Raw genomic sequence first — 21052 nt, 5'->3', positions numbered from 1 at the left:
TTAATCATAGTTTATTCCCAGTTTAGATTTTTAGTTAGTTTATCTCAGTGCGCTTTTGCCTTTGTTTTTTCCGGCCTCCAATAATTTTTTTGGTAAATCAGATTCCTGCCTTCAGCATCTTAAATAAGCTCAAGGTCTGCTGCTGAGGCCCCGTGACGTTTATCTTCCTTCTGGTCCTGATGCCCCTGAAATAACTGAATTGCTTTCAGCTGCCCTGCCAGCCTCTCTTGTACTGTCCCTTGGGCCTGCTGAACCAAACCCCCTCTGCAGCAGAGCCACAGACCACACCTCCCTCATGACTTTTAATGACTCCTAATACTACTTTGGATTATCGTTATCAGTAAGGTCTTAAAAGCCATTATTAATATTATTATTATTTCTATTTTTTTCTCTGTTTTTTATTTCTTTTTCTGAAGAAAAGCATTTTTTTTACCCTTCAGCCGTAAAATCCTGATTAATAGGTGTGTCTACTAATGAGCTCAGGGGTAGCACTGGTAGGATACAGGAACCCTGTGACAGTTAATGTGTTTCATGAGATTTGCAAATTGAATTGACTGTTGTTGTGATTTATCACAATATAAATAATACTGAATACTGAATAAATGGCATTCTGCGCCTAACCTGTCACTGTGTATTTAGCCTAAGGAAAAAGTAAGTCTATGTCAAAAATCAAATAACACATTGCGCCACATTGTGAAACATGCTAATTGCAATCACCCCGCCTGCACAGTATTGCCATCTTTTCTGTGACTGTCTTGTGCAGGTACAAAATGATTAATGACCCTGCAGGCTGGCTGAATGTGGACAAGGACACAGGCCTTATTAAAGTGAGAAGATTCATGGACAGAGAAGCTCCTTTTGTCACAAACAGCAGATACATCGCAAACATTGGTGCATGTGATGATGGTAGGTGGGAGTTAAGACTGCTGCACACTATTATCATCATTTGACTCCCATACACAATGACCACTGATATGATTTTATTAAATTACAAGTGTCTGAATAATTACACTGGTCAACAAGAGTTTTGCTTCTGGGATTCCTTCACCTTTACTTCAGGAACTTTCACTTGCTGAATAAGAATCTGAAAACTGTTTTTGTCTAACACATCCTGGTTTACAGTATGATGTTCCAAGTACTGAACAACGAAGATGACTGGACAGAAACAGCAGCGCGTTTCAGCATTTAGGAAATACGTTTTGTTTCAAGAAATATGTTCTGTCTTTAGAAATAAAGTGAAAAAAAAGTGAAGCTAAAATTAGGTTTGTCCTGAAATCTGTGAACTCATACTTGACATTGAGCTCAAAAGGAAACTGAGGCCAACTAAACGATCAGTTTGTGAAGCATTCATGCAACCAATATCAGGGAAAATTGAGTATGATGGGTGAATACTGTTGGTTCTCACAAAAAGAGAGATGTGCAGTACAAGCACAAAAAAGGTGCCTCAGACAGGTTTCAGCTGACTGACCTCATTTTATTTTGAGCTGAATTGAAAGAAATATATTTTAACACATCTGCGGTATTGTCATCTAATTCGCTTTCATAATAAAGACATTAAAACAGTTTTCATGAGAAATTATTAGAAATCAATACTTTCTGTTGATTATACTATTTTGATCTTCACAAGTATTAAAACGATGTGTATCTTAAAAAAAACAGAGGCTCAAGCTTAAATTGGATATCACATCTGAAATCAGTGTAAAAGCTGCAATAGCTGGTCTGAAGTTCCCAGTAGCAAAATAATAGTGATATGAAAGTGTGTTATTGCCCTGAAGTTTTTTTCTTCTCCTTAAACAAAATTCCAGTACAAACTGATGTCCCTTGGATGCTCATAGCTAATAACACTGTAGCCCTTAATTGCTCTGCCTTTATTTGTTTAACAGCCAAATGTTAGTTATAAGAATCAGTCCAGAGCAAAGTTTTTGAGCAATAATACAGATTTTATTTAAATACATTTTGGTCTCCTGATGTGTTTGTTCTGTGACCAGATGCTGTCCCGGCTACAGGAACTGGTACCCTGATCATTCAGCTGGAAGATGTCAATGACAATGCTCCGTTTATTGAAGAGCGTGAAATCACGGTGTGTCTTATTTCCAATAGCTCAAGAATCGTTTTGTGTTGAACTTGTCTAATTGTGGTGCAGGATGGGTGTGTTTGTAAGATTTCCAACTACAGGATGGTCATCAGCATGAAGAAAAGCTTCACTGTGACTTTGTTTCCTCAGGTGTGCAACAAGGATCCAGCTCCTCAGCTGCTGTCAGTAACAGATAAAGACGGACCAGAATTTGGACCTCCCTACTCGGTGTCTTTACAGGGCATGTCAAAGACCAACTGGACCGCTAGGATGAACGACACCAGTATGTACACTGCTAACATGTGACAAGTACAAACTTATGCTATCCAATAAGATGGCCAGAATTTGAAATATTTTGGTACATAAATTTCACTGATATTTTATCAGCTGTGTTCTTTTGCGATAACAAAAATATTTCCTGTTGTGAACATCAGGGCTGCTTCCTTCCAAAGGCTAAAGTTTAGCTCATACATGATTCAGTTTTCATCACTGAGATTAGAGTGATTGGTGCTTGTGTGAGGAGAGTGAGTACTGCCAGAAAAGAAACCCTAACACAACATACTTAAAAGAAGGATGATTGGCTTTATTCAGATGTCTCATTTTCAAAAATATGTAACAAAACAAATCCATCAACACAGAACTATAAAGCTACATTTCTGCTGTCTTGTTTATTTCAGGAACAGGGGTCATCTTAAATTTAGGCACTGAGCTGCCCAGTGGAGATTACAGTGTTATACTAAGAGTGGCAGACAAGCATGGCCTGGAGCAGGACAGCATCATCAAAGCTGAAGTTTGCCACTGCAAGGGCAAGGGAGCAGAGGCGACATGCACAGACCGTGCTATAGGTGGCAGCAACCTGCCCCTTATCCTCGGAATACTTGGAGCCATCCTGCTGCTCGGTGAGTCACACATCTGTAGTCTCAGGTCAGAGCATTTCTTTCCTTTCCCAGCTAAGTAGGTTTTGGTTGGTTACTGTGTGCTAAACTTTACACTCTGTGTTCAGCACTGGTGCTGCTAATGCTGCTGTTTGCAAAACAGAGGAAAAAGGACAAAAAGAAGCCACTGCTGCTAGATGATAGTGTCAGGGACAACATCTATTACTATGATGAAGAAGGAGGTGGAGAGGATGATCAGGTAAATGGACACATTTACGCAATTACACATTTACACAAGTACAAAGTAATCAAAGCTGCACACGCAGGAGCAGAAAACCTTGGAAAATATGTCACTGTGTTTATTGGAGTACTGGAGAATTCTGCCATTGCCGTTCCCAAGCCTGGATGAAAAAGGAGGGGAGTTGGGTGAAATGCCAAAAAGAAAAACGGAGAGTTTTAAAAGGCTGATTAAATTTGCTGTATTATTTCAGTGATTTGACCCAGGCCTTTTAGTGATAGAAAAGTATGAGTACACAACAGGCCTAAAGCAGTGAGTGGATGAAGAGTGTGGATTGCAGAAGTACAGCATAAAATATTCCATATAATAATGCATCATTAAATCACTTTCTATCAGGACTATGACTTGAGTGTTCTCCACCGTGGTCTGGACAACCGGCCTGAGGTGTTAAGAAGTAACGTGGTGCCAAACTTCATGCCTGCTCCTCAGTACCGACCTCGGCCCACCAACCCAGAAGACATGAACAACTTCATTGAAGATGTGAGTGAGATTCTAAAGTACCTTGAAACTTACTCAAGCATGGTTACAAGATTTCACTTAAGTGGGCTCACCACCCATGGGAGGTACCATAGGGGTTAAGGTGCATTGTGTGTTGGATGGCTGTTATGTGTGCAGGCCCTGGCAGTCTGATCCCTGGCTGTTAAGACTGGCTCTGAGGACATGATGGAGTTGGTTGCGTGGTAAGAAAGGAGCAAGTGCATGAATTTAAAAGTTTAATCTGGTTCACAACTTGGAACCAGTGTCCTGGAAAACAGCTAGACTCTACTCTAGTCTGGAATTTCCGTTGGCAACATGGCAAGCAGGGACGGGTCCTGTTTCACCTTCCCACTGTCACCAGAGGCTTGTTCACAGGTCATCTGATTATTGGGGTTTCTTTCTAATATTGTAGGATTAACTTGATAATTCCAAGTTTCTTGAGTACTACTGTTTTTGTTCTGATCATGAAATGCTGTACCAGCTCTTTATGCTCTAGAGTATTCCAGAATGCCTAAACAGCTTACATGTGCTTTGTCACACTTGGAGAAAGCATTTTGTGCCTTGTGGGCAGTTCTTTTCAAATGAAGGTTTTCTTAGGGGAACTGTGGCTCAGGAGGTAGAAGGGGTTGTCTAAAAGTCATAATCATGGCTGGCTTCCTGGCTCCAGTCCTCATTTTCAAAGGATCCTTGTGAAAGACACTGGACCCTGATGTATCCACTGTGAGTGTGTGAATGCTAGACAAGGCACTTTAGTACAGATAAGGTTTGTATGAATGTTTTTGTTATTGGGTGAATAAAACTAGGTTTCCCCCTGGCGAGGTGTTTAAGGCATCTCCTACCAGGAGGACGCCCTGGGCATGAGCTGGAGATGGTGGCTGATGAGGGAAGTCTGGACTTCTCTGCTAGCAGACGATAGAGGCATGGATGTGGATAGATGTGTACGTCAATTGTACGTCATGTCTGGGCTTTAATAACTTCCACATTCATTATTCTGTTATCTTTATCCAGGCTATGTAAGGTAACCAAAACAAGTTGTGTAAAATTTCTAGAAAAGTTATCTTTGCTCCTCCCTCAGAACCTGAAGGCTGCAGACAACGACCCAACAGCACCCCCTTATGACTCCCAGATGGTATTTGACCATGAGGGAGGTGGTTCTGATGCAGGAAGTCTCTCCTCTTTGAACTCTTCAAGTAGTGGAGACCAGAACTATGACTGCCTCAGTGAGTGGGGCCCTCGCTTCAAGAAACTGGCCAACATGTACGGAGGAGGAGAAGATGATGATATGCTGTAATCGTACCACATGGCATGGCCTCATGTTTCATTCAAAGCAAGCCAGAAGGGACTTTCAACTACACATTAGTGTTTTGTCTTGTTTTTCATAGATATATATATATGCATTGTGGTTTGCCTTCTCACTGAAATGCCATTATCAGTTATCGGCCACTGCTGAGAAGCCAAAGGATGAGCGCTTTTGTTTTGTTGTTTTTGAATTTCCTGTTTTGATTGCATTAGGCTCTGTATGCCTTTTTTACATCCCTGTTTGACCTGCAGGCTGAACACATAAATACTTTGGTAGTTTTCTGTTGAATGAGTGCTGGAGCCATGTGTTGCCTTTTTCATAGGGTTTGTGTTTCTGGTCTCTATCTGTTTAATAAGTACTCTTGTGTATTTTCATTTTTTCATTTGAACACAATAACACACTCTAGTTCCTGATCAGCCATTATATATATCCGTGTGTGTCATTTCCTGTTTAGGTCAGTTATGTTTGTTTGGGCAGTCATTTGGTAAGTTTGCAGTTCTTTGCCTGAGTTTAGTTTTGTTTCTTTGACCTCTTTTATGAGCTCAACATTTATTACTTTTGTAAATATAATTTTTTGGTTAAATAAATGGAAACCCTATTTTTCTGATAATTCCTGTGACTCCTCTCGTCCATCACAGACAGTAATCTAACCTTTGATAAACAGATTAATGCTGTAATCAAGACCTGTTTCCTTCACCTCTGGCTACTTGCAAAAGTGAAGCAATTCCTCTGTTTTAGAGACTCTGAGAGAGCTATCCATGCTTTCATTTCATCTCACCTCAACTTTTGTAATAGTCTTTACTCAGGTGTCAGTCTGTCATCAGTTAGCTGCCTGCAGCTGGTCCAAAAAGCTGCAGCATGGTTACTAACTGGCACGACATATCTCACATACTAGCATCCTTACACTGGCTGCCAGTTAGTTTTTGAATTGATTTTAAGATTTTATTATTCGTTTTTAAGGCGTTGCACGTGTTAGCACCCTCATAACTTTATGATCTTTTAAATTGGTACACTCCTGCAAGATCACTGAGCCCTGCAGTTCAAATGCTCCTGGCTGTCCTGAGGTCCAGATTAAAGCACAGAGGTGACCGGGCCTTTGCTGTGACTGCTCCTAAATTGTGTAACAAAGTGCCCCTTCATGTCAGGGCCTCCTCAACATTAGACACTTTCAAAACGCATCTGAAAACCCACTTTTATTCCTTGGTTTTTAAATCAGAATGATTTTGTACTACTTTTGTCTTGTTTCTTACTCAAATCTTCTCATTTCATGCTTCTTTTTCTTATTTTTTTGTCGTGTATTTATAGAGATAAAAATCTTTTTTGATTATCTTAAATGTTGTTCAACAGTTGTTTTAAATGTGCTATACAAATAAATTTGACTTTAACTTTAATACGACTGGATTTGTGTGGTCTCTAATTTCATGTGAGCCTGGTTCTGCCGGAGGTTTCTTCCTGTTAAAAGGGAGTTTTTCCTTCCCACTGTCGCCAAAGTGCTTGCTCATAGGGGGTCATATGATTGTTGGGTTTTTCTCTGTATCATGAAGCGCCTTGAGGCGACTTTTGTTGTGTTTTGGCGCTATATAAATAAAATTGAATTGAATTGAATTTGAATGGAGGTCTCGCTGACACAAAGTACAGGTTTTCATTTTGTGAATAACTCGAAAATCTTAGCTCAAACAGCTGCAAAACCGATTTCCCCAGCATGGAGATGCTGGCGGTGACATTTAACGTATTTTATCCGATAAATAAACCCTGTAAAATGTATTTACCCCCCCCAACAGCCCTTTTGATTGTCTCCCTAGTATGGCCACAAGACCTCACTCTTGGAGCACTTTTTTTGCCACATGTATCGCAAACGACGTCTCAGCTGTTTGTGGACGTAAAATAAGTCCGCACATGACCCCAATTGCGCTCAGCCATAGTTGTGAGTAGTGAAGTGCGAATCATGAACGAATCGTTCAGTACTCGAGAATCACTTTACTGACTCATGAATCATGATTCACAAGCCCAACTGACTCACTGACTCATCCCTGTTGCTGTTAGCAGCAATGTATCTAGCTTATAATTAAAATTATGGAGAAAAACACAACATTACAGCAGAGAGACTGGATGTGATGTCAGAACCCTCTAAATCTTGTAATTTACAGATGTAAATGGCCTGTATTTGTATAGCGCTTTACTAGTCCCTAAGGACCCCAAAGCGCCTTACACATCCAGTCATCCACCCATTCACACACTGGTGATGGCAGCTACATTGTAGCCACAGCCACCCTGGGGCGCACTGACAGAGATATTTAATTCCAAATGATTTGACTGCATCATTGTGTCTTTGAGTTATGACCCAAACTCTCTATCAACTTTGTGAGAAAAATTCATGTGTGCCCAGGTGTATGATGTGGCTCTTTGCGGTGACACAGTAAAAATTGTGGCTCTTTGTCTGTGCCTGGTTGGCTGCCCCAGCCCTGGCCCTTCATGTATTTCAGTAATGTCTTTTTCTCCCGTCTCCTCCTCTCGTTTACATGTTTCGCCCTTGTGACCCATCCCTTCTGTCACGTGTGTTTTCCCCCCCAGCCATCATGCTCTGTTTGTGCTTAGTTATGTCCATGTCTCATCCCCAGTCCCCTTTTCCCTCTCTATGTATTCACAGTGTACGTGTTCCTCGTCGGTTCGTCATGCTAAGTCTGCGAGTCTTATTCCGTCATGTGTCATGTATCACTCCAAATCTCACTACCTTTAACTGATAATAACTGTTTCCTGATTGTTATGTCTAAAAGGTATTGCACAATCGCCTCTAGTAGAGGATCAGGTTTGTTTTCCACTGATAATGGATTTTAACATGACTGACCAATGATTGTGGAGCACGTCCATGTAGGATCTTACAAATACAACGAGCAAACTTAAATGTTTTAAAATGTTCAAAACTTAATATATTATATTTCTGAAGTATGACGGAAGGAAAAAGTTTCACATTTAAAAAAAATCCAATTTCATATGATCAAATTTATGTCAAAAAGTTCATATTTATTCCCTCCTACGTCATGTGTGAGTACTGTACTGTAAATGTCACATATATCAGATGATACTGATAACCTAATGCTAATTGCAATAACTATGCAGAGGTCTCTAGGCCTCGACTTTTATGGAGCATGTGAAGTTTGGGGCAGAGTGGACAAAGAAAAGTTTCTCAGCAGGTTCAACAGGTTGCTACAACACAGGCCGATGGAGTATTGCACTCACTCATCCAAACTGGCAAACATGTAACATACACCCTAAGACTGATCCTGCTTTTTACTCCTTTGCTATGATTTAATTTGATATTATGTAGCCTTGGAGACAGTTTGCATAGATTAGAATGTTAGATTCCTGTGATGTCATCAATGCCCGATGTTTTGTTTTAATGCCTTGTGATAGTTCTAAGTGCAGACAAAGTCAGAGTTCAAGTGAGTTTAGTCCAATTTTGAACCAGCTTCTGACATGTGGTCAAAATCTTGGCCGACCTTTACCACACCACGTGCTGTGGGTGTGCGTAAATATCTGGATGAGTAAAGTCTCCTTTACCTGTTAAATTCAATTTGTTTGGTCTCTCTGTAGAGGACTTTGAAGAAGACATTAAGCCAGACAAGAAGAAATGGTAGGTTGTCAGCCTCACTGTTTAAATGTCCTTGCCTGCCCACACGCTTAGTGTCCACATGAATTCCTTACCATGAATAATTACTTTCTGGATTTTAGGGACCAAATCAGCCGCTGTAAACTGGCAGGACTTTAATGCCACCACAGCAGATTGTGTCACAGTTTTGCAGCTGGGTGCGGTGATGGTTTGGCTGGTACGTCACATCATCCCTGATGACAACAACACATCTGAGATGCACACTGACATTTCAGAGGGTAGAAACCTCAGGACTCCCTACAGTTTCTGCAGAGCTCCAAAACCTCCTCTTGTCATGGTCCTGGGTCATTTTGACCCAGCGTTTTGTGTTTCCTTGAAGTTCATTTTTGTGCCTTGTGTTTATTCTGATTTTGTACTAGTTTAGGGTTGAACCTGAAGTTTGGTGTATATTCAGCCCTACCTGTGTCTGTCCTTGGTGCTCTGTTCATGTCCCCGTGTTGTGTTGTAAATCAGTCTGTGTGTTTCCTGCTTTACTTTGAAGGCTCGTGTTCTGGATTAGGGTAGAACACTGCTCACCAAAGCCGAGGGTTTGTCTCGTCTGACCTATGCTGCTCAATCTTTACATGTCAATAATTCTACATGCAAATCTGTTGATAAAATATTATTTATTTTTCTGTGGAAAAACAAAGTTCACTACATTTGCAAATCCGTAGTTATGAACGATTATAACAATGGTGGCTTAGATTTTATAGATTTCAGCTCCCTAAATTACACTTTTAAAATAAATTGGATTAAAAAACATCTCAGCTACTCTGCAAGTACAATATTCAGAAAATCCCAATTAACTCTCAAACTTTCATCAACAAGCTCTTTTGGCATAGTCCTTAATCTATAAACATAACTTTTCTTCACAAAGGTTTTATATTTGGAACAACTGTAACACTAATTACAAGAATAAGTCGCTGATCTTTGAAAACTGGTTTAATAATGGTATTCTTCTGGTGAGTCAACTATTCAATACCGCGGGCTTATTATACAGTTCCTATCCAGATATAACATCCCAGTATCCCCAAGGGAGTTTTGTATTGTTTTTGATGCCATACCGTCTGGTCTGTCCATGTTGTTTAGAAATACCACTGCCTCCCCACTCCTGTTCTTGTCCCGCCCTGTCCTGAGAGGCTCCTTTAGGTTAGGTTTGTTTCTCCTCTTGTAAAGGTGTGAATTTGTGGAAAGATATCGCTAGTTTCATCTCTAAGAATATCTTATCAAATGTTGTGCTTTTTTACCAAAATGTGTTATTTGGTTACACTGACTTTAGTCGAAAAGACTTGAATGCTTTTTACCTCATTAATCTGATTTTACTCCTCGCCAAATACCACATCCATAAATGTAAGTTCTCAAGCAAGGAACCTCAGTAGTAATATACCTATAGCTATCTTATCATGTCAGAGGCCAACAGAAACCATGTCCAACAGAGTCTCCAAAGGCTTTCCACCTTTCTCTTTACAACCTGCTCTTTATATCTGCATCTCAGAGCCCAACTGAAACCAAGTCCACCTATATAAAAACACCCCATCAGACACACAGTATTTTCCTCAGCACTTCACAACTGCCGCAAGGTATAGCGTTTTAACTTTTTATTTTTTCACCTGAATGTGCATTGGAGCCGACTTTGCTACCCGCACAGAGCGTTTCTGACAGTCGGGCGCTGCTTATACAATAGAGAAAAGCAACAATACAGAGTGTCTCTCTGCTCCAAGAACTCCGAGGGCCTTTCACAAGGTAAGCATGTCTGTTATACCCAGGGCATAAATGTCTGTATGTCAGTGCTGATTATTCAAACCCTGTTTAAAATGTGACACATATGTTGTCCGAAAACAATTCCTCTAAATTTGCAAAGTTACTGATTTAAAAAATATATATTTTCGAATTTTTAGTTGCATGTCAAACATATGATAGACTCTTGAGCATATTTGTATAGCTAAATTCACAATGGTATAACCGTGCTAAATAAAAGAGGCCCAAGCACCAATGCACTCTAATCCACTCCGCTAAACTGTATGTTGATAAGTACATGAAGCGTACCTCTACCTCTACAGCTGAAAACAGTTTGTATCCGCACTCTGAGGGTCTGCTGAATTGTTTTTAATACGGCACTTTTTGACGAACAGCAGATGATGAAATCCTCTTTATTGTAGAAACTGTCCCTAAGCTATTGTTGCTCATACTTACTGAGGTCCCTAGCTACTTCCTTACTATGTCAGTAAACTTTTTTGAAAAGGAAGCTGTTGTAGATTTAAAGAAACATCTTAACTGAAGCAAAGGCAAAAAAACTGGAATGAATTTTATGTGACTGTTCATATTAATAATGACTTTAAAACATCCATCCATCCATCTTCATCCGCTTTATCCGAGGCCGGGTCGCGGGGGCAGCAGCCTAAGCAAAGAGGCCCAGACCTCCCTCTCCCCAGCCACCTCCTCTAGCTTATCCGGGGGAACACCAAGGCGTTCCCAGGCCAGCCGAGAGATATAATCTCTCCAGCGTGTCCTGGGTCTGCCCCGGGACCTCCTCCCGGTGGGACATGCCTGGAACACCTCACCCAGGAGGCGCCCAGGAGGCATCCTTGTCAGATGCCCGAACCACCTCAGCTAGCTCCTTTCAATGTGGAGCAGCAGCGGCTCTACTCTGAGACCCTCCCGGATGGCCAAACTTCTCACCCTATCTCTAAGGGAGAGGCCAGCCACCCTTCGGAGGAAGCTCATTTCTGCCGCTTGTATCCGCGATCTCGTTCTTTCGGTCACTACCCACAGCTCGTGGCCATAGGTGAGGGTAGGGACGTAGATCGACCGGTAAATTGAGAGCTTCGCTTTTACACTCAACTCCCTCTTCACCACGACAGACCGGTGCAGCGTCCGCATTACTGCAGCTGCAGCCCCAATCCGTCTGTCGATCTCCGGCTCTCTTGTCCCATCACTCGCGAACAAGGACCCCGAGATACTTGAACTCCTCCACTTGGGACAGGAACTCATCCCCGACCCGGAGTGGGCACTCCACCCTTTTCCGGCTGAGAATCATGGCCTCAGATTTGGAGGTGCTGATCCTCATTCCCGCTGCTTCACACTCGGCTGCGAACCGTTCCAGTGCAAGCTGGAGGCCCTCACCCGATGAAGCCAACAGAACCACATCATCTGCAAAAATCAGAGATGAGATTCTGAGGCCACCGAAGCGAAAGCCCTCCGCCACTTGGCTGCGCCTAGAAATCCTGTCCATAAAAATTATGAACAGAACCGGAGACAAAGGGCAGCCCTGGCGGAGCCCATCACCCACCGGGAACGAGTCCGACTTATTGCCGGCAATGCGAACCAAGCTCTTGCAACGGTTGTATAGGGATCGAATGGCCCGTAGCAATGGGCCAGACACCCCATATTCCCGCAACACCTCCCACAGGACACCCCGAGGGACACGGTCGAATGCCTTCTCCAAGTCCGCAAAACACATGTAGACTGGTTGGGCAAACTCCCATGCACCCTCAAGTATCCTGGAGAGGATAAAGAGCTGGTCCAGTGTTCCACGACCAGGATGAAAACCGCATTGTTCCTCCTGTATCAGAGGTTCGACTAACGGACAAACTCTCCTTTCCAGCACCCTTTAAAACACTTAACTCTAATTTCTGTGGTTTATTTTAAGTTTACAGAATATAACATGTGGTAAGACGACGAGTTTTACTTCTCACTGTCCGTGTTATGTGTATCTATTTATCATGTATGCTACTTTGCTCTGTGGACTGTAAAATGTTTCATTGTGTTCATGAAATAAACCAGACTTTCACCGTCTGCATCTTTTACTGTTTTTCTGCTTTTGTTCACTCCAAGTTTGACAAAACCTACAGATATCCAGAGTTAACTCACTAACAATGTGGAGCAGTCTCAGTGTATTTAGCTGCTTTTTCCCTGAACACAACCAACTGAGAGAAACGCCTGTAGGCCTCACTTTGGTCATTTGAACGCTGAAGGAGATTTGTTCCATAGACACATACCGTACTAGTGTTTCCTGCACTACTATGTTCTATTTAAATCCAGATTACTTTTATAGTTTGCAGTGAAATTTGTTAAACCGTTGCTTAATGGGGCAGAAGTACACGTCACTCTTTACTAACACATTTGTAGATGAGTTTATTGCTGAACAACACAGCTAGCAGTCTCACACACTCTTTAGGTTTTTCAAGTTATGTGTGTAAGGGTTTAGTCTCTCAAACCTTACCCTTTTCTCCCCAGTATCACAACAGTACGACTCCCAAAGTACGGCTCAGTAAACAACCAATGATTCTAAAGCCAGAACAGAAAGATACAGTTGGAAGATGAATGATTGCATTTTTATGATGCGTAGTAAAACGACCCCCTCTTCTTCTTCTCTGTGTTGTTCGTGTGTGTGTGTGTGTGTGTGTGTGTGTGTGTGTGTGTGTGTGTGTGTGTGTGTGTGTGTGTGTGTGTGTGTGTGTGTGCCTTAGAAGTCAAATAATACATTAGCCATACTTAAAAAAACATCTGAATTTCATTTAGAACTGAGATTCTAAGTTGTAAGCAGAAATCTTATGCACAGCCAGAAACATGTTTCCCCACTTTCACAATGCTGAGGTGACAAATCCACAACCCCCAACAAATGGTTTGTTACACGCGGGTGTGAAGGGCAAGCTTTACTTACACAGCCTCACACACAGCAGATTTTTAAAGTTGTTGGGTACAGGGGTTTAGCCACAGATGCAACTTCCACTTTTGATAAAGATCACTCCACCTGTTTATTTCTTAAGAAATTAAGCATCTTTATTAAGCTCTTATTTATAAAAGTCTACACAATAATAGACACCGTGTGCTCTGTGACATTATAGTCTTCTACTTCTGCTTCCATCGGTTTGCATTTTAAACTCCCAGCCTTTCAGTTTGTTATGAGCGACTTATATTTCTAACATTTTGTGATATAAAAGTGAACCATGCGACTTTTTTAATTTTCTGTTTGATGGAAGGACTTAAGACACGAGTTATTTAAACAATTCTAAATGACAGTGTGATGGCCATAGTACTTTATGTGGGCCAAATGTGTTAAGGATAATGTTTATCAATGTAAAATTGCAAAGAACTTGTGGATAGATTATAACATTTTGTAAACAATTACCTCAGAAGCTGTACTGGCAGATCTATGTATGTAAGGTAAAACTTTCCAAAGTACTTCCACTTAAACACATAAAGTCACCCTTAACCAATAATCCGCTGCTCCTTGAAAAAGTAGCACAAACAGACAACTGACTGAGCAATGATAAGTAGAGCTACCCGAGGCCGATACTCAAGCAGAAGAAAATTAAAAGTTGTTTTTGTGGCTCGAAAAATTAAAGAAAGTATGTTTAATAATTCAACAAGACCCGCACCTTCAACACATGTACATTCAAATTTTGGAACAGGCTCAACATTGCTGCTGTTCAATAGTTTTAATCCGTTCGAAAAAGTCATTTTACGGCTTTAATGTTTCCAGCTGATAAGGAGAATGAGTGCATTTCAAATGAGCGTCCAAAGGCTTTAAACATCTGCTTTGTCTGTAACGACAGTATCAAACTACAGAGCATTGTTTTTACTAAAATTCAACATTTTCAGATGAAAATTTGGCTGCTTTTTGTTTTTTTCACTGTAACACCCACCTCAACGCCGTTTTTAGGATATTCTTGGTGATCCCACCTTTTTCATATTTATGCTTTTGGCACTGAGGGTATCTAATACGCATGTTGTCACTGTGTTTTTGTACTACCAGCTGCGAGGGCTCTGCTTTTGCTTTGAGCAGTCTGTTTTTATTTTGTCTCGTGACTGTGTGTTTTTTCAAACGAGATCCTCGTCAGTTTGATTTTGTTACCACAAACTTTGTGTGAAGTTCACAACAGAGGTAAAGAGATTTAAACACCCCAGTTTAAGGAGGCAGGCAGGGGTTGGACCACCTGCACAGGACAGGTGAAGCAGAGAGTGTCCGGGGAGATGTGCAACAGAAGCAGAGGGAACATTTTACAAGATGATAAATGGCAGATTTAGGTGATTAAGGACTGTTGACAAGATTAAAAGACACGTCCGTCAGAGTTCAACAACATTACAGTTTGATTAAATAAAAAGTTTTTAAACTACACAAGGTTCATTTTCTCCTCTGATAGTAATCACATTAAACATGTCAAGAAAGAAAGAGTATAAAGAAAATAGTAAATGTGTGTCTAATTAAACTCTTCCTGTGAGCCTTACATCATCCTTTAATATGTTGTCATGTTTCGGCTGTGTGGCAGGCAGGAGAGGACCCAAACGCAAACTCACAGAGACAAAAGGTAAACTCAAAAAACACAGCTTTATTGCTGGCGTGAAGTGGGACCCGAAAAACAATACAAAATAAACTAAACTGGGAAAACTAAAGAACAAAGAGCCACAGGGAAAAATCACACAGCTATGATGGAGACTACGACACTGACAAAGAGAAACACAGGGCTTAAATACACAGAGGGATAACGAGGGAATGAGACAAAGGAGGGCACAGCTGGGAGAAATCAGGACTGGACGAGACAGAGACGCAAAACTAGAAACACTCACATGAGGCATGGACCTTCAAAGTAAAACAGGAAGTATCACACAGAGACGCGAACTAGACACAGTGGAGACAGCAACTAAGAAACAGAGACAAACCATAAGGCAGAGGTCTAAGAACCAAAATACACAGAGGGAAATACTCAGCTTTGAACACAAGAGACTAGACTAGAGGGAGTAACAAAAGACCAACCATGAGAACATAATGCACAATGCAGGGTGACAGAAAACAAGAAACTCAAACATGCAAAGACACACAATAAACAGAACAGAGGGGGCACAGAGAGACATGAAGGGCAGGGGAGACTTAACATGGGTTGAAACACAAGGGGGAACTAATAAGCAAATGAACATAGGAGGCCTAATGAGCTAAACATACTATAAACATCAAAATGAACTAGAACTCAAAACACTGGGTCCTAAGACCCAGGATCGTGACATATGTTCGGTGTTACAAACTTGAAGAAGCACAGAAAAGATCATCAGACATTAATCTAATCACTTTTCAGCCTTCATTCATATTGAAAAGTTGAAATCTTCCCTGCTAGACCCAAGTGCAGCATTTAACACCGTTGGCCATAACATTTTATTACAGCTATTATTAAATGGAGAGTCCTCTTCACACACTGAGGTTAATTATGAAGCTCCACAGGCTTCTGTGCAAAGACCAGTTTTGTTTACATTATACGTGCTTTAGAAGGCATAGCATAGCATACATTTTCACTGCTATGCATATGATACCCACTTTTATTGGTTAAACTGCCGGGATGTCTTAGACACATAATGAGCTTTAATTTTCTGCTTCTAAGTTCAGATAGAACTGAGGTTATTGTAACGGGGCGTAAACATCTTAGAAACACTGTGGCTAACAAGATCCTTACTCTGGATGGCATCGTCTTGAGCCGCCTGTTGTAGTGATTTGGCACATTATAAGTAAAATTGAAACATACAATCCCATAGCACAACATCAACATTTATATAAAAAAAATAAAAATGCTCTGTAGTTTGATACTGTCGTTACAGACAAAGCAGAAGTTTAAAGCCTTTGGACGCTCATTTGAAATGCACTCATTCTCCTTATCAGCTGGAAACATTAAAGCCGTAAAATGACTTTTTCGAACGGATAAAAACTATTGAACAGCAGCAATGTTGAACCTGTTCCAAAATTTGAATGTACATGTGTTGAAGGTGCGGGTCTTGTTGAATTATTAAACATACTTTCTTTAATTTTTCGAGCCACGAAAACAACAGCTTTTAATTTTCTTCTGCTTGAGTATTATTATTAACATTATCCTTAACACATTTGGCCCACATAAAGTACTATGGCCATCACACTGTCATTTAGAATTGTTTAAATAACTCGTGTCTAACGCTACCTTGTGGCAATTGTGAAGTGCTGAGGAAAATACTGTGTGTCTGATGGGGTGTTTTTATATAGGTGGGGCTACTTTCAGTTGACCTCTGAGATGTAGAGATAAAAGAGCACGATGTAAGGAAGAAAGGTGGCAGGCCTTTGGAGACTCTGTTGGACATGGTTTCTGTTGGCCTCTGACATGATAAGATAAGATAATGGAATTAACTGTTTGTGAAGAAACACCTTTGGGCTGGGATGCTCTTGATAAGGGAGCCTCTTTTGTTGCGTCATGACTTCTTTTGCAGACTGTTGGGAGCCTAAACCCCCTCTGTCTAACTGTTACAGGGTGTGGTTAGGTGTAAATATGTGTTTTTTAGAAGTATCTGGGATGGGTGCTGGGATGCTCTTGATAAGGGAGCCTCTTTTGTTTGCTTCATGCCTTTTTGCAGACTGTTGGGAGCCTAAACCCCCTCTGTCTAACTGTTACAGGGTGTGGTTAGGTGTAAATATGTGTTTTTTAGAAGTATCACAGTTTATTTCTAAAAGAATACATGTTCTGTCACCATGTAACCGTATTCTGTTTAAATAGATTTTCCCTGAGAAAGTTACTCTTTAGTGCCCCCTTTTGGCATGACCTGGTGTAACGTGCTCAAATCTGTTCTATGATGTCATCAGAAAGCGCATGTTATTGTTTGGGGAAAGGACTGTCACTACCCGATCCGTACCGGAAACCCGATCGGTACCCCGCATGCGCAAATCTTACGTCACTTCCTCTCTTTGCCAACATTGCGACATTCAATATATTTGAATGGTACGGTTAGCGCCCAGTTAGCTCCTAGCATTTCTCAACAGCTCTGCCTCCTTTTCGACTGCCCGGGACATTTAAACAATGGATAATCCGTATACAAAGAAATTCATGCTTTTCTCCTCAACAGAGAGCGTCCCCCGATTGAGCAACAGCGCCGTAAAATAAGAAGAATGGCGCCTAATTACAGAGTTAATAATGCAGACTTTGTAATATCTCACGTGTAGATTCATCAGCCAGATTAAGTGTTTACTGACAATTGACAGTGATAGCGCACATCATCATCACTATTCCAACAATCCTCTCCTCACAGACAAGCATAAACACACTCGACTATCGCTAAATCAGATTTAACACACGTTTGTAATGACGATAATTCAGTTTATAATAGGGTTTATTCGCTCGGTCAGCAGGTGGCGGTATCCTCGTACACTGGGGAGTAAACTGCCATTAAACGAACAGAAGAAGAAGAAAACATCTGCACATGCGCGGTACGGATCGGGTAGACCCGATTTGTACGGTCAGACTTTACACATGCGCAGTAAGGATCGGAGAGTCCTGATCTGTAACTTTCTTTTTATTTTTCGTTTTTGTCTACATCGTACTGAAATGCTTCATTATTGCAAACATTTTAAGATATACTTGTTATTCTTAACATTTTAACAGATACGCTGACCCATAACTATCGTAAAACGCTACGACCGGAAGTAAAAACCTTTCGCGCATGCGGGGTACCGATCGGGTTTCCGGTACGGATCGGGTAGTGACAAGGACTTCTCCCGTTCTCCCGTCCGCTGCTGTAGTGGCATTTGTCTCCCTTAAGACGGTCTTTAAGAGCATTGTCGGTATGTTATTCTGTTCCATCTTTACTAATGAACAATCTACTTGAAGAAATGTGATTGCAGTGTTTGCTTAATAGAAAAGTTTGTAAAGAGGGAATTAGCTAACGCTTTCGGCTAAACAAGTCATTGTACTGTTATTGTGTATTTCTCCTCATCTATGGTTTCTAAGAGCATTTCATGTCATGTTGTTTCTCAGTTTTACCCTACTTCAACTGGCCTAAGTAAAGGGAGTGAAGTCAAACCCTCTTGTCTGCGTGGTCATTTTGAAGAGGAGTTTAGTCTGAATGTCGACTCTAGCAAGGCGTTAGAGGCAGAGGACATGACAATACATGTTGTTTGTGGTGCTCTATTTAAAACTGTTGGCCTGTGAAACTTTTAGAAAAGTGAAATGCCCCTAAAGTAGTTAAATCATCTATGTGTAATCATCGAGTCTAACTGTTGCAGACTAGTAGATAATTATAAGACTAGTTGCATTAAAGCCACATTGGGGTTGATACAGGTGAATATGTACTTTTAGAAGTATCACAGTTTATTTCTAAAGGGATACATGTTGTTTGTGGTGCTCTATTTAAAAACTATTAGCCTGTGAAACTATTAGAAAAGTGAAATCTTCCTAAACTAGCTAAATTAAATGCTGTGTGGGAATACACGGTTTTTAGAAGTATCACATTTCTAAAGGGATACCTGTTATTTGCGGCACTCTGTTTGAAAACTATTTGCTCCTAAAGAAAAAGCAAAATGCTCCTAACTAGTTAAAATACCCCCAAAGTAGTTAAATTAAATCATCTATGTCTAAATAACAGAACTCTGAGACCTATACAATCCTTTAAAAATAGTTTTAAAAAAAAGTACAGGTATATTACTACTGACATTGTAAAGTTCTTCTTTAGATGTTGGCTGCTTTTTCTTCTGTTCTGTGTCAGGACTATCTTTTTGGGGTCTTTCTGTTGTATTCCTGCTTCAGTAATATTGAGATCCGGGCTCTGGGAGGTCAATCCATCATGGATAGTGTTCTACTGTATGTTTTTCTATCTGGGCCTGCTTTTACTGCATTGGCAGTGTATCATTGGCATGCTGAAAAAACAAAGCTGTTGCCAACCAGATGCTCTTTAGATGGTAGATCAAAATCTGATGATACGTTTCAGCTTTAATAAGACACTCACTGTTGTATCTCTTCTCCTGACAGTCCTCACATTTTTAAGGATACACTGCACAACATGCAGAGATATGCCAAGATATTCTAATAGCATTTTAACAGAAAAACTAAAATTTTATACCTGTCACACTGTGTCCTTTGTCATTTTTCTTTTTTACAGAATCAACTAAAGAAACGGGAACAATTATGTGTTTTTGTGATTAACAAAGTGCTCAAAGATTTGGTTTTACCTGTGCTATTTGTCCACTAACACCGATTCACCTGTGTTACTTGCCGTTTTATGCTTGACTGAGTAATATATAAAGAAATGAGGAGTAGATCAAGACTGTTTGCACAGGACTGGATATCAGAGATTGTAGCTTTCCTAAAATGCAGCCACAAAAGGATATAATAGTATTACCAGCTAAAATCTGGCAGACAAAAACAAATGCTTGTTGAGTTAAATGGTAATTAGACTGATTGTTATATAGTGTTTTTCTGCTCTCCTGGAGCCCTCAAAGCGCTTTATACAACATACCACCTTCGACTATTCACACAAGCACTTTCTTCTATGCTTCTAAGCACTTTCCAGCTAACCTTCACACACATTCATACTTGAGGGGGGTTAAGACTACACTGAAATATTTAAGTCCACTGGGTTTCCTTAACCAAAACAATGCCAAGATGTGTGAAAAGTAAAAAAAAATAAACAAGAACCCTAACCCTAATTACTTTTCCAAGAAAATAGAAACTTGATGGAAGCTAGCAGCTAACATTAGCTTACTCTTTAGCTTTCAGGAAATCACACCGATAAGCACATAAAACTGATATTAATTAACTTCATATTTAATACACGACTTAGCAGATTTTTAATGAATTGAAAACTGAAATAACATCTATGAAACCATCTAATTCATTTAGGTTTTTGACAGACCTTTACCTAACTAAAGTTTGCCAAAATGATAGTTAACTCTTGTAATGATGACAGCAAATCCTTATTTGCCTAGTATCATGTTTTATGTTGTTAATACTCCTAGACTGTAGGGGGAGCTAGAGAGCAAGGGGAGTTACCTCAGAGTAGACTGTGATGGCGAAGCTTTGTTTACATGTGAACCACAGTTCGATAAAATACCTTCTCTTCAAGTAATGGTGTCATTCTTAAGAACCCACAACAACATAAAGAAACAAGACATGGTGTCAGAAGATGGACTTGAAGAAAGGTAACGGACTACAATATAGCAGTACCGACGGATCAGCTTAGCAGTGAACGTAGTGTAGCTAACTCGCCGAGGGAGAGAAAAGAGACCTAGCGACGTAAGCATGGACGGCTTACACCCACCACCGATTCTTCAGTTGACTGGAAATGTGGCTGAAAATTGGAGAAGATTTAAGCAACGTTTCACGTTGTACCTATCAGCAATTGGACTTGACGAGGCAAGTGAGAGAGGAAAATCTTGACCTGGAAAAAGCATTAACACTGCAGAGCAGCTGAAACGGTGAGGGCACAAGCTAAAGAACTGCTTAGTGACAGCTGCAGAGTGGATGCTGTGAATAAGAACACACACAGAGTCAAAAAGGAGAGTGCTGCCGCTGAAATGAAACTGCAATTGAAATCGCCAGCAAACAGGGACAGAAAAGAAAAGACTTGTGGTCGCTGCGGAATGCAACATCCTCCTAAAAAA

The 21052-nt window shown here is 40.6% G+C and overlaps 1 protein-coding gene across 1 annotated transcript in view; it reads left to right on the top strand.

Annotated features, from left to right (window-relative positions):
* LOC147315448 (B-cadherin-like) overlaps positions 1 to 6589 on the top strand; it is a 28087-nt gene extending 21498 nt beyond the window's left edge. Inside the window, exons 12-18 of the mRNA XM_086258265.1 lie at positions 764 to 906; positions 1989 to 2080; positions 2225 to 2357; positions 2752 to 2973; positions 3078 to 3208; positions 3584 to 3727; positions 4800 to 6589. Coding sequence (XP_086114391.1) covers positions 764 to 906; positions 1989 to 2080; positions 2225 to 2357; positions 2752 to 2973; positions 3078 to 3208; positions 3584 to 3727; positions 4800 to 5015 — 1081 coding nt within the window. The 3' untranslated portion in view covers positions 5016 to 6589. The remainder of the gene's footprint in view (positions 1 to 763; positions 907 to 1988; positions 2081 to 2224; positions 2358 to 2751; positions 2974 to 3077; positions 3209 to 3583; positions 3728 to 4799) is intronic.
* Positions 6590 to 21052: the final 14463 nt, after the last annotated feature.

This window comes from Aulonocara sp. 'chitande type north' Nkhata Bay, linkage group LG13, assembly GCF_057382095.1.
Source record: "Aulonocara sp. 'chitande type north' Nkhata Bay isolate Kocher_YH1m ecotype deep benthic linkage group LG13, A_spYH_male_GT1.1, whole genome shotgun sequence".
NCBI classification, from domain to species: domain Eukaryota; kingdom Metazoa; phylum Chordata; class Actinopteri; order Cichliformes; family Cichlidae; genus Aulonocara; species Aulonocara sp. 'chitande type north' Nkhata Bay.
The sequence above is the reverse complement of the archived record's forward strand: the minus strand, read 5'-3'. Positions and strand labels throughout refer to the sequence as shown.